The sequence below is a fragment of the Pectinophora gossypiella genome, chromosome 18 (assembly GCF_024362695.1).
Source record: "Pectinophora gossypiella chromosome 18, ilPecGoss1.1, whole genome shotgun sequence".
Lineage (NCBI taxonomy): Eukaryota > Metazoa > Arthropoda > Insecta > Lepidoptera > Gelechiidae > Pectinophora > Pectinophora gossypiella.
The window spans coordinates 10,880,268-10,904,300 of NC_065421.1; the positions used below are offsets into that span (position 1 = coordinate 10,880,268).

General features: G+C 38.7%; 1 protein-coding gene and 1 long non-coding RNA gene across 2 annotated transcripts; both read right to left on the bottom strand.

Moving 5' to 3' along the window:
- Positions 1–202: 202 nt before the first annotated feature.
- LOC126375223 (uncharacterized) lies at positions 203–2,855 on the bottom strand. Its single transcript, XR_007567545.1, has 2 exons — positions 2,103–2,855; positions 203–1,028 (listed from the first exon to the last, which is right to left on the bottom strand). It is a non-coding gene; the product is annotated as an uncharacterized LOC126375223 (long non-coding RNA).
- Positions 2,856–7,313: 4,458 nt separating this feature from the next.
- Positions 7,314–22,410, bottom strand: LOC126375215 (uncharacterized). Its single transcript, XM_050022112.1, has 8 exons — positions 22,278–22,410; positions 19,629–19,652; positions 18,026–18,231; positions 11,595–11,724; positions 10,745–10,909; positions 9,110–9,288; positions 8,226–8,332; positions 7,314–7,523 (listed from the first exon to the last, which is right to left on the bottom strand). The coding sequence occupies exons 1-8, from the start codon at positions 22,321–22,323 to the stop codon at positions 7,415–7,417; spliced, it is 966 nt and encodes a 321-aa protein (XP_049878069.1). The 5' UTR covers positions 22,324–22,410; the 3' UTR covers positions 7,314–7,414.
- Positions 22,411–24,033: the final 1,623 nt, after the last annotated feature.

Here is a 24,033-nt window from a genome sequence, read left to right on the forward strand (position 1 = left end):
TCGCTTTTAGGACTACTTTACTTTACAGCAGTGTATGGAACATACCTAGTTCGTATAGACACACCAACGGGGTGTGTGCCTTCAATGCAACGGGACCTTAAGCTGTTTAGTTCATAACAATCATATTACATGAACACATTGTTCAATTATTCATCGATTTTCTTAGTTGTGTTTTTATAAGTATGAAATAAAACATCGTAAAAGTAGTCATATAGTTATTTATATTTTGCTTAAAATGAAATCAATACTAATTGTTATTGAATACATACAGTGTATATACTTATAACAAATAGGCTTTTTTTATACAAATTCGTACCTATTAGGATAATGAATATCAGTCTTCTTGAATAATCAATCTTCTTCTTCATCAGAAATAATAACTTGATCTAAAAAGGCAGCAGGGGGTTGAATTTCTTGGTGCCGAGCCCATCCCATATACCAAACTATGCACATGACATGAGCACAGCACCCGAGTGTCCGTTTTCCAACTATACAGCTGCAATAGTGACCGACAAGTTTATTTCTGTTTTTCAAACTATTATTTAGCAAGATATATACAAAATAAATTCTGTTGCTCTGGTGCCTCGAGAGTATTTTAGCTCTTGTCAGCCAAGGATCACAAACTACTATGTTGTATTGATTTAAATTATAGTCAACTTCAAAATCTTCATACACTTCAATGAAAAACGTTCCGTTTTCTTTTAGGTGTTCGCCATAGTAGCTTCTTGCCTGCGTCACTTGATACGGCCCCAGAGACATTATCAACAGATCCTCATATGATAAGATGGGAAACTGTTGAAAGCCTTCACTTGAGTTCATAGCTTGGAAAGCGGCTCTGCGTTGATTTAAATTGTTTTGTATTACAAACTCGCACAGATAGTTTGGGGCGTCGTGCTTAAGGTATATATCGTTGATTATTTCATTTACGAGTGGGTGATCTGTCACCCGTTTTCCGAAGGCATTTATTAGGGCGCAAGCAATCCTCACTTCCTCTTTTAAATGTGGCATATTCGGTATTGCGTAGTTAGCTGGAAACGATAAGAATACTGTTCCATCAATAATGAAGTAAGTACGTCACATTTAGACTGCGTTTCCACCAGTAACATGCTAGATGCTACGTTGCATACCCTACAATCGGGTTCATTGTGCCGATCAGAATCAGACCCAATTATCTGATTGGTGGATATTAAACCTAGCAACGTAGCACATGTCAGATGAAAAAACAGCCTTACCGTTGTGCTTGCATTAATATGAACTGATTACTCTCTACTGTTACAAAAAATGCAAATATCATTTATTATACATAATTAAGTGGTAATAGTTGGCTATAAAATCTATTGAAAGCGTAAGTCTGGTACACAAGTGATACGCTTGGCGTAAGAGCTATCTCTGGCTAATTATAATAGAGATAAGTTGACGACTTTCTGTTAAAAATGTTTTGCGTTGATTACACTCCGTCTAAGACGCTACATAATGAGAGCTTCGATAAAGTAGGATATATATTATTTTCATACACGAATTTTTTTTCGTATGACATTTCGATTATGAAAAGCACGATTGAGAAACGAGCCGAATTATACATTGTCATTTTATGTATTATACTGACCAGGGACTATAATATAGATACCAGATACACTGCATACTGAGATTTTTAATTTTTGCAATGTTCAAATAAGATTACTTAGCTCTCGATCGTCAAATAAGTGGCGAGCATAATTCAGGATGTTGGGGTGCCTAGCAATATAATCTTCAGTTGTCAAGTAAGACTATATAGGACGCCGAGATCTTCGGCGCGGGCCACGAACAGTGCTTACACCACAACAAAAAACATTGCTTGGCACCAACATGACTGGACATCTTGCCAAGACAACAACAACAAATTCAACAATAACACTAACAAAGTCAACAAAAATACTAACAAACTCAAGAGGAATATTAACAAACTCAACAGTGGTAACAAATACAACAGAATGAACAGGATAGAGTCTCAGAACAGAGAAAAGCGCGTGCGCACGTTGAAGATGAAAGTGGCAAACTGACTGAAAGTTCACCCGGCTGCCAATCGTCTTATTGTATTTATTGTATGATGTTGTCTCACTCACACTTATTGTATGGCTATTCGCTATCCTTGTTGATTCCGCCGAAATAATAGAAATTCGTGCAACTTTAAACAAAGGACCTCCATTTTCGTAGTTCCTGGAATTAAACGAGAAAGCAAAATGGCAGTTAATAAGTACACCATTTTGTTTCTCTTACACAGATTTCTTAAACTTCGAGAATTCTGCTTTTTAACGAGTACTAATGATGCCGCACTAAACGCATTGCGTTTATAAAAATGTAAACTTTATTTTATATTTCATTAGATCCTATCGTTGTGTCAAGTAAAATCAAGTTAAGGAGTAAATGACGCCTATATCATACATAACACAAACTGATAAACTCAGTTTGCAATTAGTAACCTTAGATAAGGTGTGCACAGTTAAGTACCTATGTACTTCCTATATAATGTAGCAAAGACAAAAACCATTAATGTTGTTGCAAGTATTTATTAATTTCATTTTTTCAATAAGATAAATATGTTGTATATTAAATAATGTTTCATGTATAATCAATCACTTTGTCACTATATTACGATTGTATATAGATAAATAGTAAAATCGATTTATCCATACGACACTTTTCGTAACTTTCAAGCTAGATATCTTGAAAACGTGACACTTTAGAGCATAGGTCCATTAAAGCTTTTTTGTTCAGACAAGTGTCCCCTATCGATTTGCACAGGTTTCATCGTGCGCCGCAGTTTTAAAAAATCCGCTAGGTGGCGCCACTGAGATATGCCAGAAAGGTTCATAGCCCTTTGATACGTTTATGTGAAATAGTTTTTGATTTATGAGGGGGTCAAAAATATTACACACGGTGCGGCTCGCCAGTTCTATTTCTTGAACTTGGCTTGACACGCTACTTACTACTATTACTACTGTCTAGATACTTTTCTTTCTTCTTTCATTCTTTCTTTTAATAATTTTAAAATGTACCTATTTTTAACTATGCTTTATTCACAATCATAAACAAAACATATCTATTTTAAGTTTTGTGTATGGTTAAATGCATTTAAAGTGGGCATTAGATTCGATTCCTTTATTGTTTTAGCTTGATAAAGACATCGGGAATTTGGCCGCCTTTTTTAACAATAATGTTTTTGGTGGGATTAGAAACTACCGCGCACACACACGACGTTAATCAAATTGCAAGGGTTCTTCGTATATACAATATTCAACGGATACTCGTAAATTTTTACAATGATCACATTATTTCCGTTGGCAATTAGAAGCGCGGTGATCGTACCTACTTTGCGTCAGCGAACCATGTAGGTACCTATGAGAATGTATGCGCGGAGACTCATTAGCAAATTGAGTTTATGTTTGTTAGTTCCAATTGTGATAAATATTAAATAATTAAGTAAATCACATTCCTATCCAAGTAAGAACTCAGCATAACAATATTTTTTTATCTTCCACGAGTCGAAAAACTTACCTCTCAAACAAACATACTTTCCATAGGTTTTAAGCTTGTTCGATTTTAATTGTTACTTGTTACATAGATGATTCTGGCACAGAATAAACAAACATGATTTTACGACATTACTTTACTAAATCAAAATAGAGGATCACTTTAGATATAAGAGTTTTAAGTAGGAATTCACTAAATACTTTTTGTCTTAAGTTGGTATACTCCTAGACAATTGAAGTAAAATTTATCTTAACTAGTACTTGATGAAGTGCAACTTGACTTTACTTTTCTAAACTGATTCTTACGAAATCAATTGTTTCTAAAATCTTACTTCATTTAGAAAAATATTACTTAACGCCATTTTGCACTTACAGGAAGAAAACATGTAATATTTTTTTGACAATATTATCGTCAAAAACTGAAGTAAATTGATATATATTTCTGTTGTAGTAACAATTACTACGTTCAGCTGTCACATATTAATAGAAAATGAATTTCTCTATACTATATGTCACCATTTTTTTTATTTGCTGAATAATCAATCCAAATTTTATTATTATTTTTCTGGTATATTAAAGGCCCTTCTGTTTTTTAACACTTTCTATCGATTTTACACGAGAAACAATCATGCGTTTATAATTTCCTGTATGTGAAACGGCAGAATAACCTTTTGTTAAAACAACTTAACAAATATTTTAGACGCCATTTTCTTACAGACTTCATTTCTTGTGTTAATGTAAATGTTCGCCATTATATTCTAAAATAAAGACGCGTGAAGTAAAAATTGTTTTAGTATGACCTGAAGTTTTACTTCGTTAAGTTACAATTGACTCAGTGCAATTCAATCCTATAGTCTAAACTAAGTATTGTAGATATCTTCAAGTATACATTCTTGGTATTAAGTGATACTACAAGAATTCTAAGTTTAGAATACGCAAGAACATTGTCTAAAGTAGGGTTTAAGTCTGACTTAGCGTTGTCTTAAGTCTGTCTTGTATAAGAGTTAAAGTATGTGCCCACTTTTACTAAACTGTGTCTTCAAGATATCTTGAGGGATATCTTTGAGACCTATAAGACTTATCCAAGACAAGGGTTTGATTTAGTCTACTTGCCTTCAAGATATCTACAATTCTCTTTTAAGACAATCGGTTGCTACTTGGGCTGCCTTTGCTTTATTTCCCGCCATCTTTTATATGACTCTAATAAGCCCCGATTGTTGGCACAAGTGTCGTGACGTTTCCGCATTAATAAAAAATATTATGTATATTGTATTGTAATTTATTAATTTTATGTCAGTCATCGTTTTGTGCAAGACTGTCTAAATATATACAGGAATTTGCAAGACAATCGTGCATATTTACCTGTTTAGTATCTTCGCGCAACAGAATAGGAACAGCTTTCGGAGACAGGTGTGGGCTTTTTTTTGTGACTTTTTGTAAATTTGCCGCAACTACTTGGCCGGACAATTTATGTGTGGGCTTAGACTACGAAGATACTGCAGAATCAGGACATCATCATTATCAGTAAATTTTATCAACTTAACGTTAAGCTGTTGGTCCCTTTTTTTTTTTTTTTTTGACGTGACTTATTGTAGATTTGCCGCAGATGGCATTAACTACTTGGCCGGACAAATGGGAAGCGCTGAAGGCTCTCACCCGGACTGTTGGTCCCGGTTACTACTTACTGATATAAGTATGTAGTCGTTTCATGAGCCATGCCAGCCTGGTCATTATGTAATAATAGGCAAAGTTATGGGCCTGTACTAGGCGGTAGACATTTCCCCTCCAAAAAAAAGGGTAGTGATTAGTGTGACCTAATGATAACAATCCAGTAGGGTTAATTATATTATTTATTAGGTACATTAGCTATTTTTAATTAAGTACATTTAGCAGTTTCTTTCATCTCAAGGTTGCCTGGAAGAAATTGCTTAATACCTACTTCTTTTGTCCTATTTGTAATTTTATTGTTATCTTGTCGTTTTGTTCAATAAAAAGTTATTCTATTGTAACAGAGACGAAGTTTATGGTCATAAAATTTCGGATAGTACTTAGGTAACATTTTTCTTTATTTATCATAATATGTTACTTAAAATGTTTTTAATTATTAAGGTACATTAATTTGTTTCTTACCCCGCACGTTGACTTGATATGCTGAAATAAGACACAGTGATTTGATTACTTTATTGAAAAAATATATAAAAAAATAAATACAATATAAAAAAATAAATAAAAAAATAAATAAAATAAAGCTTAAAACACAATACAAACAACAATACATTTATAACATAACATCACGCCCAGCACCCATACGTGTATTCCCGAAGAGGTAAGCAAACGTGTATAGTATATACACCCACTCCTTGCCAGCTATATTTAAGTCCCATCTCACCTTTTATAATCCTGTGCATAATTAACAATACCTCATCATCTCCCTAGCATTGTCCCGTTTTTCACAGGGTCCGTTTACCTAACCTGAAGATTTGACAGCTCCGGTTTTTTTTACAGAAGCGACTGCCTGTCTGACCTTTCAACCCGCGAAACCAGCCCACTACAGGTTAGGTTAGGTTACATAACTTCGAAAATAATATGATTAATAATACCTATTTACTCATAATTCATAAAAATTAGGTGCTGTTTTATATGTGTAAGTGATAAAGTAAAATATCTTACAAATTTTGTACCTAGTGAGAGCCCTCAGCGCTCCCCATTTGTCCGGCCAAGTAGTTAATTCCATCTGCGGCAAATCTACAATAAGTCACGTCAAAAAAAATATCTTATCTGATGTAGCACCCACAACCACAACTATTATCACCAAAAGGTTCTTCATGTTGGTCGTTTATTAAATGTCCGCTGATTTAAGTACTTTACACTCTTATTTATATACTTAAATACTAATTAATAGATAATACTTATCATTATTTGTTCATATCTTTAAAAAAATGGGTTTGAGATGCGTATCTTCCTTTAATTAAGTATGTATTTTTAATCTGAGCGTGTCTTCCTAATGAACACGTACTTAGTTAAAAATCACGATGACGTAACTAAATCAAAATTCTGTGAAATAGTCCGGAACATTATACCATAAACATCATTAATTGTGTTAGTGGGTTATGAGGGTTTAAAAAATTGGTGAAACGTTTCGAGAGAAGATTGCAAGAGCTTCGCTTTGCTCGACTTGGCGGGGGCACTACCGTGCCCCCGAATACCTACCTCCTACATAATAATAATAATAATAAAAGATCTTTTTATTTGTTCTCCACAATGTACATAAATGGGTTTCACAAAATAATGCACAATTGAAGGGTATGTACGAGTGGAGACTGGCGCCCGAGATAAGCCAGAGCCTGTGTTTCGGGATCACCAGTGCTCCAGATGTACTTCCCGGATGTCTTAACATTAGTTACTATGTATGCATGTTTAAGTTTTAAACTAAGAAATTTAATTGATGAGTGTGCGTGTGTGTGTGTGTGTGTGGGCACACACACAGCTCAGCACAGCTGGGCACAGGTCTCCCCTCAATCAACCGGAGGAGATATTGGAGCGTAATCCACCACCGCGGTACAGTGCGGATTGGTGAAGGTATTTGGGCTAGTAGCCTGGGACCAACTACTTACGTTTTTGGACATTTGTTACGCGTTTTCGGACAATCAGGTGATTCAATCCTGCAATGTCTTCCCAAACACAGGGCAGTCCCACAAACGACAATGTCTCCATTGGGAATTGAACTTGGACCTCGAGTGAGCCCAACATTCTGGCCATTAGAACACCGAGGTTATCGTGCAGAATAAAAAAAAAAACTAACAATACGTAATCCAAGAATATAATGCGTTTTAAATTACATTTAAAATATCACATAGTATCTTTACTTATAGCCTGATAATACAGGATGTTAGTGACACCAAAATTCATCCACTGAATAACTTCTTGATCTGATCGGTGATTTGCGACGCGTACCGGTATCCGTTGAGGAGCATCCTGTCTAGAGCTGGGGCTGGTTTGATGGAGTCGCCGTCCCTGGATAAAATATAAAGCCAATTACAGTGGGTCGGATTGGCTAGACGAGAAGATGGTTGGTAAACAAAAGCCGTCGTAGAATATTGACTACGGGGAGGGAAAGGTCAGTTGGCAGACCAGCGCTAGACGTCAACAGTGGGAAAGTTATGAGATTAGCGCAGGACCGTAGAGAATGGTACAAAACGGAGGAGGCCTATTCAAAATAGGACCATACATGCTGATTGGATGGATATTGAAGTGTAAATGAAATGCCTCTCGAGCATTGGTGCACCGCTTCGTTTTAGAGTCTAATCCATGTAATGGATTTTGTGGTCCAGTGATACGGGTGAAGACCACAACGGTTACAGATGCGGAGATGGGAGCCATCGGTACGGCAATGCAGGGCGAAGGGGAAGCGTTGTGTTCTCGATCCAGGTCCTGGATACACGTCTGCGTCTGTCAGATTCCAGGTTACAGTACCTGTGACTTGTCCCCTTCGCCCTGCATTGCCGTACCGATGGCTCCCATCTACGCATCTGTAACCGTTGTGGTCTTCACCCGTATCCCTGGGCAAGGGTTCTGCGTTATACCCTGTAGTTCTGAGTCCCTATCCTAACTCAGTCACCATCTCACTCCGTCCTACTGAAGTAAGGGACGCCCACCCCGCGGCAATTGCAATTGGACTGGATTTGGAGATTTTTCTAGATGAAATATATTACTCACTTGCAACGAATGTTCCAGGGTTTGTCCACATAGTAGATGTGCAGGCTGACGAGTCCATAGTTTTGTGCCCACTCGTAGAGACACGGTGGTCCGTACGGGATGGTCAGCTGTCAACATTATATACCTATGTTACAAGGCTGTAAGTTAATTGTTATGTGATTAATTTTGATAAAAAAAATATTTTGATACCATTATTGAGTACCTCTGGCTTTCCAAGCTACGTCTCCCAAAAATACAGATGGCTCTGTTCAGGTTTAACGCGATAATTACCTATTTTCTTATTACTCGGGGTACATAATTATTCAAAAGTATAATCTAATGGCCGAGGCATATATTATATAAAAATAATTATATATTGCTACTCTTTATTTTCTAGTCCGCACTGGGCCCGCGTGATGGTTTAAGGCCCGATCTCCCTATCCATTCATAGGGAAGGCCCGTACCCCAGCAGTGGGGACGTTAATGGGCTGATGATGATGATGATGATTTTCTAGTTTAGATTCCTAGAGGTAGTCAAGGAGAAAACTATATCAACAGAGGTAAACAGCACTCTGTAGCCAATAACCTAATAACCTGTTTTTCGTAGTAAAACTGTATCTAACTTCAGAGGAAAAAAAATACAAAAAATAAATTAAGAAAATAGAGGAATAAAGATTTTGATTTGATTTGAGTAAAGTCTAGTAGTTAGTGTGTGTTTTAATGTTTAGTCCCTGTTTACCCCGGTGGTAAATAGGCGTGAATTTAAGTATGTATGTTCAAAGACTGTAACACTCCTAATACCTTGATTCGCTGAAAAAATATTTTCTTTTTATGAAAAAGAAATTAGGTTGATATAGACAATAACCCTCTGTACTGTGATAACAATCAAATATTAATTACGTTACCTTCGCGCTCGTCTTCCCTCCGGGGGTCTTCTCGAACCACTCGCGGTGCCGCTGCTTGGCCAGCTTGCCGAAGAACTGGAACCCGGAGCCGATCACCTCTCCCTCGGAGACCAGCACGAACCACGGCAACAGATCCTCGCACCGCATTTGAGGAGTCATGTTGTAGTAGTAGTGGGTACCTGGAGAAATATTCTTCTATCGTGTGGGTTGTGAGGTGGATTACCAACCTCATCAACCCTGGTGTCAGGGTTACTATTGAGCCGCGAAAGGCCCCAGACATGGCTCATGTAACCACTACTTACTTACATCAGTAAGTAGTAACCGGGATCAACAGCCACAACGTGCCTTCCGAAGCACGGATCATCTTACTTTCGGACAATCAGGTGATCAGCCTGTAATGTCCTAACCAAACTAGGGATCCCACCGGGATTTGAACCCGGGACCTCCGAATCGTGAGCCCGACGCTCAAACCACTGGACCAAAGAGGCCGTTGGAGAAATATTAAAAAAAATCGGAGAAATATTAAAACCGCTTGAGGTGTACGTGACCTAGGTAAAGAAGTTTTTTTCCTTTTCTTTACCTACACAAAAAAATGATTGTTTTTTTATAATTATACTGTAATATTCATAAGATGACGAATATACCTACATATTTTTTTTAAGTTTACCCATATAAGTTTCAGCCTTCTAAAGTGTGATGTTGTGTGTTCATATGTAAATTGAAGTCAATATGCATAATACTTACTCATTTAATTTATTCAGCAAAAATGCGTATGTGAAAAACATCGAGCAACACTTGGCCTTGAAAGGTGCAAAATTAATGAAAAGTTGTGACTTGTGACACATCATGGTCACCCCACAAAGGTCTTAATTTTTATACTTTTGTGCGTATCCTTCTTTGTGAAATCGTTTGAACTTTAAAATAAAAAACAAGCAGTGGTTGTTGTTGGTTGAAATTGAAATGTTACTTGTAAAACAACGCATAGAATCTACAACCATCTACCGTACTTACGCGACGACGGTCTTCCGGTTCTAAACGACCCCGCCGGCGTGGTTGACGATTTCCCTCATTCAGCGCTTATCGGTATCGGCCCCCTGGGGTTGATTAATTCTTTCAAATATTCTTCATCTCAGACGACGCCCTGAGCCGAGGTTTGCACCCAACTGGGCACCCTCAGGCCTCTGTACCGGGTGATAGCCCTCAGCGCTCCCTATTTGTCCGGCCAAGTGGTTAATGCCATCTGCGGCAAATGGTGCTGAGAGCTCTCACCCGGTACAAAATTTAAGACAACAGGTCTGAGGGTGCCCAGTTGAGCGCGAACCTAGGCTCAGGGCGTCATCTAAAAGAATAATATTTGAAGGAATTAATCGACCCTAATGGGTCGATAGCGGTTTGCGCTGAATGAGGAAAATCGTCTACCACGCCAGCGGGGACGGTATCGGGGTTTGTTGCCGGGAGCCGATTGGCCGCCTCTATAGCTAGAGTAATCGGGTCGTCGGGATCGTATGTTACGTCCTTTGGGCGCCGATACTTTTCGGTACCGTCCCTGAGCGGGATGTATTCGGAAGCCGCGACTACCAGGGGATAACCCAGAACTGTCTTCAGAACAAATAGGCTTGATAAGATAAGACGAACCCATGTTAGGTATACAGTTCTGCTTCTTGAAGGCCGTGGTGTTGAGTTCGGCTTCCGTGGTGGGGATGCGCATGAGTCGCGCGTCCAGCCCGTAGACCCACACGCCGCCATCTTGCAGCGTCGCGCCGTTTTCGATCTGCGGCCCCGCTCCCGCCTTCAAGGATTCTGGAATAAATACTTAATTAATTAATCTGCTTAGGACGTAGCTAAGTTGCAAATTAATGTTCTTAAGTTCTATACTCGCTACGTATAGGGAATTGAGGGATTCTCAATTGTTTATGAGGTATAAAGTCGGGTTGGAATGTGAGATTAGGAGTCAATTCATAAACATAACCGGGTCTGTTAATAAATTCAGGATGTAGGCGGGTAAGTCTGGGGAGATAATGAGGGCCTTAGGACTAGTCACATCTTCACGGTACAGCAAGGTACGCAACTAGGCCAGGCACAAGACAACTCGCCAACATGGAAATTCGCTGCGCCGGCGTCATAACAAGGTATGACACCGTACTGTTCCACGTTGACTTGCACTTCAGGACCCCGATACCGACCCCGCCGGCGTGGTCGACGATTTCCCTCAATCAACGCTTATTGCTATCGACCCACTAGGTTGGATTAATTCTTTCAAATATTTTTTCCTCTCAGACGTCGCCCTGAACCGAGGTTAGCGCCCAACTGGGCACCCTCAGGCCTGTTGTCATAAACTTTATAGAACCTTCAGCGCTCCCCATTTGTCCGGCCAAGTAGTTAATGCCATCTGCGGCAAATCTACAATAAGTCACGTCAACAAAAAAGCCACGTTGACCAGGTCTGGTGCCGTGGCGGCATGGCTACGGCCTTAGTTCCAACTTACCATCAGAGACAAAGAACTGCGGCAGCACCCAGTACTCCTTGCTTGGCTCTCCGAAGGCAGCCTGCGCGCGCCACTTGTTCATCTTCATCTCCGGCTTCTCACCGAGGGCCTCGAACTCGTCTACTGGCAGCTGAAAAACGTACATCATGACTGATCATCATCATCATAACTGATCATCACCATCATGACTGATCATCATCATCATGACTGACCATCATCATCATGACTGATCATCATCATCATGACTGATCATCATCATCATGACTGATCATCATCATCATGACTGATCATCATCATCATGACTGATCATCATCATGACTGGTCATCATCATCATAACTGGTCATCACCATCATGACTGATCATCATCATCATGACTTATCATCATCATCATCATGCATGATCATCAAGATCATGACTGTTTCCCGTTAGAGCGTAACCACGTCAAGCTCTCTGGTTGGCATCATCTCTGGTCACTACTGTCAGGGACCAGAGAATAGTGTAGTTTCCGACTAGTCAAATCAGTTACTTTTTACTAAACGTCAAAACACAAAATTACTACGGAATTTGTATGAAAAAGCAACCTTGGACGTCATAGAAAAACGTGACAAAATGTCGCACTTATTTTTACATTTTTGTTTAATTTTAAAATTCATAAATAAGTTAAATAGAAAACATTTTTTGTCACCTTTAGTCTGTCTTTATTTAGTAATCCGATTTTGTTAATATAAATTATGAACTAGGATACTACTCAATTCCATTTACTACGATTCCTACACACCCCTTTCACTTCTACTCTCATCAGAGACTTTATGTATGCTCATCGGTTTAGTTATAACGTAGTAAGTACTGTAGCAGAGTACAAACTCTGCACATAAGTACTGGCCTTTTGTTCTGACCATCATCATTTTAAATTACGAAATTCTCATTCCATTCCATTCGCATTTCCTTTCATTTTACTCTTTTTTGACTCACTGCATCCCCGACCTTCATAAAAACAACAAGTGTATTATACTGTTTAGGGCCGTGCCCTCTAATTCCTAAGTCTTGATTCTTTTGTGAAGTGTGTATATTGTGAACTATGTATATTAATATCCTGTTTGTGAAGTGTTTTTAATAAACTGTATATATTCCTGCTTGCTGCTTGCTTCTAATTTATCACCGTCATCACATCATTCCCCTACTCTGCCGGCACGTCGGGATACCATATCCTCACCACCCAGCGTGCAGCGTGCAGCTCTACTATTAATTCTGTGGTGAATAATTACATTTTATAAAATCATTAGGTAGGTGAACTGCCTTAGTATCTAGAGGGCCACCATGTTTCAACGGACATCTACGTGTTGGCTTGCCCCACACATGTATATGAAAGGTCTGGGATTCTATAGCCTCAAGATATGGAGATATCAGAAAATAAAATACATACATATAATAACTCACATCCCTAATCCCTAATGGGGTGAACAGAGCCACAAGTAATATGAGAGGAAACTTACAGCCGCTTTTGATGCGAAATCATGAGATGGATATGATATGAGAATCGTATGACAGGCAGACAAAGTAGTCAGCTCACCCCAAGGTCCATCAAGTTAGGTGACAGGGGATTCATCATGTTAGAAAGGACACAATCCTTTTGTTTTTACACCATGCCCGGGAAGGCAACATAGTTTTATTATTTCAAGTAAAAGCTTAGCCGCATTTTACTTGAAACTTGAGAGGTTTTCTGCATATTATGCAGGAGGTATTCTCCTTGAAAGTGTTCGTGTAAGTTTCTAGCAGGTGGTGAATAATGCAGGCTTGGAGCCTTGTCTGCGCCGTCCCGAGGGACTGTGCCGCGTTGTTGGAGAATTATTCACGAACTTGTTGCTGTAGTATCGACACAAATAATGTATTTTGTTGTTGCAACATTTATGTAAATGACTGCTAGCTGTTCCACTAGTTTCCAACTAGTCAAATCAGTTACTTTTACTAAACGTCAAAACACGAAATTACTATGGAATTTGTATGAAAACGCACACTGTGACGTCATAGAAACACGTGACAATATGTCGTATTTATAATTACATTTTTCTTATTAAAATTCATAAGTAAGTTAAAAAATAGAAGAAAGAAACACCTTTAAAAACAACTTTAGATCTGTCTTTATTTAGTATTTAGAATTACACAATTTTGGTATTCCTGGTCAAAGATATATTTACCTAGGATCATCATCATCATCATCCCATTAACGTCCCCACTACTGGGGCACGGGCCTTCCCTATGGATGGATAGGGAGATCGGACCTGGCCCAGTGCGGATTGATGGTTATTAACGACTGCTAATGCAGCCGGGACCAACGGCTTAACGTGCCTTCCGAAGCACGGAGGAGTTCGAGATGAAAACTGTTTTTTTTTTGGGGTCACCCATTTATGACCGGCCTTTGCGAAAGTTGCTTAACTTCAACAATCGCAGACCGAGCGCCTTTACCGCTGCGCCACCGAGCTCCTAAAATTTATCTAGGATACTACCTAATTATAGAAGTTTCATACAAAGATTGCCAAATCTTTTAGGGGTTGATTTTCGCAAATTCCCGCCTTAATGACCAGGTGACGTAGGTACCTTAGTCCTAAAATAAGCCCTCCTGTAAAATTAGAGATTCCTACACGCTATTTGCGATTTCGTAATGAGTGAGTGAGTCAATCAGTCGGTGAACTTTCGCTTTTATATACAGAAGATAGATAGATATAAGGTAAGTACATGCTGCTGGGGAAAATCTGGCTTTATCTTAATAGGTATAAAGAAATAAACAATTGCATCAATCTACTCCTGTTTATTTCAAGTACCTAAGGCAATTTCACCACGGTGCGTGATGCATCAACTTATTTGACATCAATCATGATTATGGCCGGACGATTTGTAACTTGTTATTGTGATGAATTTTATTGTTCTTAACTTGTTTCCACTAACGCAGTTGGCTCGACCATTATAGACGGCGATTCGGCTTACCACCTGCCACGTTGGTCATGGTTGGTGAGGCGTAGGTTCTTAGTTCATCTTGACTATTCTTAAAACATGTATTAAGCATAACATAAGAAAAAAATAAATTTAATTTATGTACATTATGTGCCAAATTCTATGTACATTATTCATTATGTGTCAAGTCCATTGAGGAGCTCGGTGGCGCAGCGATAAACGCGCTCGGTCTGCGATTGTTGAAGTTAAGCAACTTTCGCAAAGGCCAGTCATAGGATTGGTGACCACAAAAAAAAAAGTTTTCATCTCGAGCTCCTCCGTGCTTCGGAAGGCCCCGGCTGCATTAGCAGTCGTTCATAACCATCAATCCGCACTGGGCCCGCGTGATGGTTTAAGGCCCGATCTCCCTATCCATCCATAAGGAAGGCCCGTGCCCCAGTAGTGGGGACGTTAATGGGCTGGTGATGATGTGCCAAAAACAGAAATAAGAAGTTTAAACGAAGACAAAACTTAACGCCATCTATCGTATTTTTGGGGAACGCCAATTGTAAAGTCAAATCAAATGAAATATACGTTATTGCACAGAACTAAATTTCAACAATCACACATAACACGTGAATACAGAACAATTTGGGCGGCCTTATTGCTCTAGAGCAATTCCCCCCCCCCCCCAAAAAAAGCTATTTTTTTTAAAGTCCCTCATTACTTATAACTTTTTTTCTGACGACTGTGTCACTACGACGCATGCGCGATCGCACATTCGCTGGACCCTTACATACATTAACCGAACTCATTGGTACAAATAAGATAATCACGTAACAATCTGAACACCCGACACTCAATTGCCGCATCAAGGAAGACATTGCACTGTAATGGGATGGACTTGTATGACCGATGATTTGTTTGTATGAAGTACAATGACGTTTTGCAATAAGGAAACATCCAGGCTACGTTCACCAAAAACAATGTAGATGGCGTTTAACAGCTTTAACCTGATAATTGACTATGTTCTCGGCTTTTCGGCGGGAAACGGGAACGGGACAGTTGCTTTCTTCATTGAGTAATCTAAATAATTAATACGAAGTGGTGTTTTGTGGTTAATGATCGCATTAAGTTAGTCGGAAGACATTCGCGAGTGTTATTATATTGGAGTATTCAATAAACAAAGTGTCAAAGTGCCTATTTTCGCTTCGTGCCGGGAAGCCGCTTCATAACTCAAAAGTTTATGCGGACTTTTGAGTTAATTCGTTTGGGGTTCGGAGTAGGAGTCTACTCCGAGGGTGGGGGCTTAGGTTTCATCATCATCACCTTTCATCATTTCATTAATCATCAAGAAAAAAAATACGTCAGACATGGCTGTATGGGCATAGTTCCCTTTGCCTTACCCTTCGGGGAAAACCAAAAAAAAAATGACTATGTTCTCATTACTGCTTCATTAATGCTTCTATGCTGTTCTGGGAGCAAATAAAAAACATAGAAAACGTTCAGCTGCTTGTCTTCCCGGGCATGTCGTAAAAACCGACAGAGGGATTGTGTCATCTAACATGATGGACTAATGTTATGGGCGATAGGCTGATCCCTTATCACCATAAGGTTCATCATATCCAGCTTACGACATCGTATCAACAGTGGCTGCAAGTTGTCTTTGATTACTTGTGGCTCTGCCCACCCCATTCGGGATTACGGGCGTGAGTTTATGTATGTATGTATGTTCTCATTACTCGGGTACATATTTATTCCAAAATGGTGGAAGCATAATATTATTATATAAAAATAATTGTTGCTTGATATTTGGATCACATTATGTTGCTACCTATATTGCTTCTCTTTATTTTGATCAGAATAATAATGGGTGGAAGATGTCATTGTGCCTGGGTGTAATAAAAAGGGTCATCATTTATACCCAAAAACAAAGATAAGAAGCATGTCTGTTATCGATGAAATTAGAAGGTTAGACGAAGGAAAATCTGTACAGCGCCATCTATATTGTTGTTTGAGGAACGTAGTCTGAAAGTCTTTCATTGCCTGCCTAATGTTAGATAGATAGATAGATAAAAACATTTATTTGGTCTACAGACACACATGCATACAAAAAGAAAAAGATTAGATACAGACAGCCAATCAACAGAGACGAAGCTCTGTATTAAACACGCCAGGTATGTATGTGTGCTGTAGCAGCGCAAATCGGTCGTAGCTCAGCGCAAGTTTTTGCTCTCACGAACAAAACGCTGATTTTCAGCTACAACACGGCTGTTATCGTTATAATGTCAGTAAAATACTTACGTGGCTATAGGTATGCAGAGGATTTTATGCATGCTATGCATGCACGCGGCAGATTTTTAAATTTTATATACAGGGTGTTAGTGACATCGTATCGAATACTCAGGGAAATGATTTAGTAGAGTCTGCACGGTAACCGCGCCGCGCGCGATTTGTACCGAGGCCTTCGACCAATAGCCGTTTGGCGTCCATCTACCTAGATATCATTCGTATCGTTTATTGGAAGCGCTCAATATAATTCGCGGTTGTCATGCAGACCCGGCAGACCAAAACAAAAAAAAAAAAGAAAAAAATCCACTGGATATTAACTCAGAATAATCAGCTGAATCATCCCTCTCAGTATTCGCTACGATGTCACTTACCTACACTCGGTACAAGTACATACGGTAGTCATACAAGTAGGTATGGGTGTTAGTGACGCAGTAACAAATACTGAAGGGGATGATTCAGACCATGATTCTGAGTGGATATCAAGTGGAATTTCCTGTCAGAAAATTTATGAAAATTCGATTGTGTTTGAAATTATTTTCCGTTCCAAACTTTTGCGACTCAAATTCCTCTTGATATCAATGCATAATCATTGAATCATCTCTCAAAGTTTTCGTTACGATGTCACTAACAGCCTGTATTATTTCTATCAATTTTATAAATGACGATGAAACAGACAGATTTTATCGCGACATCATTTATACTACCTGTACGTGCTGAGAGTTCAGAGTTTAGAGGTATCGAGTAAACGGAATCCGAGGCTATGATCACTAGATTCAAAGCACAATTTCAAATAAACATTTACGGCCTTACAAATAAACCTGGTGTAACTTTTTATACCGATCATAACCTAAGAATAAGTAAAATCTCTACAAATAAACTCGGAATAACTTATACCTCGGTGTAACGTCTGACACTATCGCTAAACCAGCCCTCGCCCTGGTTTAAGTTTGGAATAACATAAACCTGACTAACATTGACAGATGTGATTTTTGGTTTGATCACGGAATTTTCAAATTATCTCTCCTTATTATCGGCTTATACCAGGTTTATCTATTCCTGATACAATCTTGAAATAAGGATGGAATACTTAGTCAGTTTTTTAATTGTAAGGCCGTTATTCTTGACTCTAAACCTACTCAACCTAGTTTTTGTAAACTAAGGGAAAGGGAAATTTGCAACAACTAAAAACTACCATTATTTTGATACTCACAGCGATCTGCAGGCCCGCAACGAACCCTCCAACGTCGTAGAGCGCGCAGACACACCTGTTGGCCATGCAGTACATCCTGAGGTCCGGCAGCTGGTCTGATGGTCTACTGGTGCGCCGCCAGCCTGCCGCCTCCGCCTCCATCATGCTGCGAGGGATCTTGTAGAAGTATTCCACGTCAGCCAATGCGTCTGACCACCCGAATTTAACTACGGAAAGCATAAAGGAATAATACTTATAACAAGGCTGAGTTTAGTCACTGAACAAAACACATAGGTTTTGAGTTTGCTACTTAAAAAAATACATACTTAAGTATAAAAACAGTGTTGTTTAATTTACTTACCTTTTTATTAGCAAAGTTAAGAAAAGAATATGCTGAAGTTCAGTTTTTTTTTGACATGAGTTATTGTAGATTTGCCGCAAATGGCATTGACTACTTGGCCGGACAAATGAGGAGTGCTGAGAGCTCTCACTCGGTACAAAATTTAAAACAACAGGCCAGTTGGGAGGCTCAGGGCGTTGTCTGAGAGAAAGAATATTTGAAAGAATTAATCGATCCTAGTGGGTCGATAGACACACGACCACATACAAACGACCTCCGTGGTTCAGTGGTTGGACTCACGATCCGAAGGTCCCGGGTTCGATTCCCGGTGGGGACATATCTCAAAAATTACTTTGTGGTCCTTAGTTTCGTTAGAACATTACTGGCTGATCACCAGATTGTCCGAAAGTAAGATGATCCGTGCTTCGGAAGGCACGTTAAACTGTTGGTCCCGGTTACTACTTACTGATGTAAATAAGTAGTCGTTACATGAGCCATGTCAGGGGCCTTTGGCGGCTCAATAGTAACCCTGACACCAGGGGTGATGAGGTTGGTACTCCACCTCACAACCCACACGATAGAAGAAGAAGATAGACACAGAACTGTGGAGATTGACTGGGGAAAATAGTGTGGAGGCTGACATCCGCATATGGAAATGGCGGTGGATTGGCCATGTCTCGGCATGTCATGGGAGCAAGCTACAGAGGCTGCAAAAGATCGCGAGGAGTGGAAATCTGTTATTCGAGCCCTATATCCCAATAGGGGATAAAAGGATTAGAAGAAAAGAAAAGAGTAGGTCGATAGCGATAAGCGCTGAATGAGGGAAATCGTCGACCGCGCCGGCGTAGTCGGTATCGGGGTTCTGAAGTGTTTGGTGCACCTCCAATGAGAAAGTTACCTCCTTTACTTAAAACGAAAGTTTATTCAAAAAAATTCAAAATTCAAAAATATCTTTATTCAATAGGTAACATAGTTACACTTTGAATCGTCAATTTTATATTTATAACGAACGTCTCATCCGCATAAAACTACTGCAGCTTCTCACAACCTGTATAGCCGGGGAAAAGAAGCTGCAAGAAAAACCTCGGCACAGGGCCCTAGACGTTCTTTTAAAAAAAATAAAAATAAACATTAAATATTGCTATACAATTGAGTAATTTAGCTGCCTAATATCAGTTCTCAGACAGTTAATCCCATGCATTCATATCTTCTAAATAATCACTAACTTTATAATAACCTTTTTTGTAAAGTTTTTGTTTAAAAACTACTGTCTTAAAAAGTTACCTCTTAGTCCATCGTATTGAATACCTGTAACAAAAAAGAATTACTTAATCTTTAGATCTTCTTCTTATCGTGTCGATGGCAAACTAAACTGTATCGGCCCAAAACTTGGCAACAAGTATGGCGCTATCTGCAGCGCTCATCAGATCCTCCTGCGTACAGGTGTTCGGGCACGCAGGACACGATGTAAGATGTTCCATCGTTTGGGGAACAGTGCCGCACTTGCACTTTAAGTCCGAGCCATCCGAGAAACCCCACCTGAACAAATTGTCCTTACTTCGGCCCACCTGAGTCCGAAGTCTATTTAGAGACTTCCAGGTAAGCCAAGGCAAATCAAAACCTGGCGGAGGTCTCTCGGACGACGAAACAAAAGGTTTTGGGAGGTGTACCCGTTCCGTAGTCTTTAGATCATTCAGATTATAAACACTCTATCAATACTCTATCAATCAATAATTCTTTATTGCACAAAACATAAACTCTGGACATATACAGACGAATAAGTACAATAGGCAATAGGTGTCTATATCATCACTACATAGTATAAGACAAAGTCGCTTTTTCTGTCCCTATATCCCTATGTGCGCTTAAATATTTAAAACTACACAGCGGATTTTGATGCGGTTTTTTGTAATAGATAGAGTGATTCAAGAGGAAGGTTTATATGTATAATAACATCCATTTAATGGTGGAGAAATACTGTTATTTTTGAGCTTTTTAATGTGATGTCATAAATAATTTCATTTTTCCTCAGCATTGCACCCGAGCGAAGCCGGGGCGGGTCGCTAGTCTATTATAAAATACATCGAATTTAAAAAATATACGAAACAAAAATGGACTTCATCTGTTCTATATACTTACTAAGTGATTATATATTTTAATTGCATACAAAATTAAAAGTTATCAAAACAAAAGAGACCAAGAAAGATAATAGAAAGAGTAAAAGAGTTGTAGAGAAGAATAGTGTAGAGTTGTTACTAGGACTTCAATGCCAAGGGACTTTCCAGGCTATCCCCCCCAAAACAGTGGATAACAGACATATGCATCTTTTATCTTTGTTTTTGGTTTGTTATTACACCCATGCACAACACATCTTCCACCATTTATTATTCAATAATAATTAAGAGAAGCAATATAGGTAGCAACAGGGTCCACATAATATCAGCGTCGTGGACGCCGCGACTTGTGCAGAGTGAGGCCCTTTTATCGCAGGACGTCCACCACCACCTTATGATCATTTCGACAAACATTCCTCTTGCTGTTTTGTAATTGTTTTAGTGGAAATTTGATATTGATGTTATTGACTTTTTTTTTGTGTATGGCGCCCTTTTATGATAAACTATTTCTATTCTATTCAACATAATTCTATAGGTATCTGATCCAAATATCAAGCAACAATTATTTTCATATGTGCCTCTGCCATTACTTACATTATATTTTTTTATTATTATGTACCTAAGCAATGAGAAAATAGGTAATTATCACGTTAAATCTATATCTCTCCATCTATATTGTTATAGAAGAACGTAACGTATCCCTTAGTGTTATGGCACATGAGAGTTTTATTTATCTGCCTATCAGATATCAAAACAAAGTTCCCGGGATAACAAAGACAAATTATGAAAATCTGATCACTAAATAAAAATCAGTCCTGCGCTGCCCGCATCCAGCGGCTTCCCGCGACCTTCACCAGATCGTCGGTCCACCTTGTAGCGGGCCTACCCACTGAGCGTCGTCCGACACGTGGTCGCCATTCCAGAACCTTTCCGCCCCATCGGCCATCGAGCATCGCTGGATGCGGGCAGCGCAGGACCGATCGTCGTGGAGATCCTTGGGGGAGGCCTATGCCCAGCAGTGGGCGTCGTACGGCTGATGATGATGATGATGAAATAAAAATACATTTAAAACTGATGAAAACAATTGTTTTTTTCTATTTATTTATTTATTTGGGTGCATATCAAAATGTGTCAAGTTTGGTGGCGACTGTCTATAATTTTTTCGTGAAAAATTGGGGAAATTGGGAATTGAAAAAATCCTTTTTCATGTCGGAACCGAGGATCCTTTTGGATCTTTTTCATGTCGGAACCCAATTTTTCACGAAAAAATAATATGAAATTTTGCCACCAAACTTTAAATTTTGAGATTCACCCATTTACACACATTTATTGCACTAACAGTTAATACACCAAAATGTACAATAAAGACAATATTAGACAAAACACAATTACAATTAGATAATTACAGGTAACTTAAAAATACAGTACAACTTTCAATAAAACATTTAAAACTAGTAAAATATATTTATCCACTTCTGGGTATTGAGCAAGCAAATAGTTACCTTATTTCAGAATTTTAATCAAGAAAAACCTACCTAATAATAGGGTAAGTCCCACATTTTATAACGCTTTTCTAGAACGTTACACAGAGTGTCCTTTATCATACGTGTTTTGACTTTTAAAAATAAAAAGTAACTGATTTGAATAGTCGGAAACTAGCCTATTATGTATACTAATCTAATCTAGCCTACAAGATCCCACTGCTGGGCAAAGGCCTGCCGCCCTTCCTCTTTTAATTTTTCGAGGTCCTGTGCGTATTATGTACACTAATTAGGTATATACATTCTTGTATAAATGTTACTATAGTAACGGTACTTACCAGTAGCAACACAAACAGTGGCCAACAGAACGATCAGTCTCTTCATATTGGCTTCAGTCTTCGATTTACAAATGAGATGACACCACTCGTGTTCAACGTTTCAGATTCCAATGTCGTCCAATTGCCTTCAGAGGGGACTCTGCACTGACTCGCAGCGGTTTAAATGGGGGCCACTTGTGAACGTTAACTTGGCCAGATCATAGTCAGGAATTATCTTTAGGTACTTAAATAGTAACTGTTGCCTCTGACTTCGATCGCGTACACTTCAGTTATATCGCCGTAACACTTCAATTCCGTCTCTGAAAAAGTACCCTGTCTCTGGGTTCCGATATCTGTGCCAATTTTTATCCAAGTTGGTCCATCTAGATTGTTATAATATGATTCACATGAAAAATATGTAGGTATTAAGAAAATTTCTACGTGTGTTTTAACCTAAGGGTAACTATTTATGAGCACTTATCTAGGATTTACATTCGGATTTTAAAATGTCATTATGTTTTTAATTTGCTTTTTTACTGCTGATGTGATTGTCACGTTTGATTTTCTGTGGGCCAATTAGCATAAAAGTTATAACAACATAACAACACACGACATAACACAACAACGCACATGTTTTTTTTATAATATGAGCTCAAGATTATATCCCAATTGGGGTAGTCAGGGGTACATCGCAAGATGAACTAAGTACACACGCCCATTGATGTATAATATTTTGCTTTTTAATATTTTGTATGTACTATTTATATAAGTAGGTATATATGTAGGTATATATATTTGTATGTATGTTATATATTTATTTGCATGTATTTATTGGTAAGTAATACTTATAGTTTGTACCCGCAATCTTTCATTTTTTACATTTTTCCTCACTTCATGGTTGTCTGGAAGAAATCGCTTTAAGCGATAAGACCGTCATTTGCCATGTACTTTAGTTAAGAGTCTTTTTTGTAATTATTTATTTTTATTTGGTGCAATTAAGTGTCCTTGTATTGTATTTTATTCTATCGTATCGTATCGTGTCGTGTCGTAGCGTATTGTATTTGTATTTAAATTTATAACACATTGATCCAAGTCCTTTGTCCAAGTAGTTAATGCCATTTGCGGCAAATGTACAATAAGTACACATACATACATAAACTCACGCCCGTAATCCCTAATGGGGTGGGACAATAAGTCACGTCTACAAAATGATAAAAAAGGTGCAAGTTCGATACTGGGGTTCGAACAGCGGTCGCCGTTTGATAAGCAAGTAGGTGAAGTGACTTTTATGTTTATATGGGAAACAATTAGAACGTGGTCCTGGTTTCCCGGACCGTGATCTCAGCGCTCAACTACTAGACCACGGATGCCATCGTACGCCGTGCACGTCTAAACATCTGGTTTTCTATCATTTACCTCAGTGGAAAACTCTGAGACTAATGGTTGTATTAATAAACCAACCTCAGCTTCGAGACTGCTCTCAAGATCGTGTCAATGTGACAGTTTTCTTATAAAAACAGGGACTTGAGCATGGTCTTGAGGGCAGTCTCAGCTGAGATTAGTTTATTAATACCACCCTAAGTGATTGTTGAAGAAAACTTCGGGGTTTTACCATCATCACTTGGAAAATGATTTTGGTCTTTTCATTTGGGTAAAAAATTGAGACTACAATTGACAACATTTTAGGATTCACCAGCGTAGTTCGCGCGTTTACAGTACCACATCGTCACCATTACAGTAAAAAATATGTAAGACTCTTTTTGAAAACTCACATTCG

Coding starts and splice junctions, on each gene's coding strand:
- LOC126375215 (XM_050022112.1), bottom strand. CDS start 22,323: ATGAAGAGACTGATCGTTCTGTTGGCCACTGTTTGTGTTGCTACTG. Junction 11,725..18,025: donor TTGCGGGCCTGCAGATCGCT/GTGAGTATCAAA, acceptor TACGTTTTTCAG/CTGCCAGTAGACGAGTTCGA. Junction 9,289..10,744: donor GAACTGTATACCTAACATGG/GTTCGTCTTATC, acceptor ATATTTCTCCAG/GTACCCACTACTACTACAAC.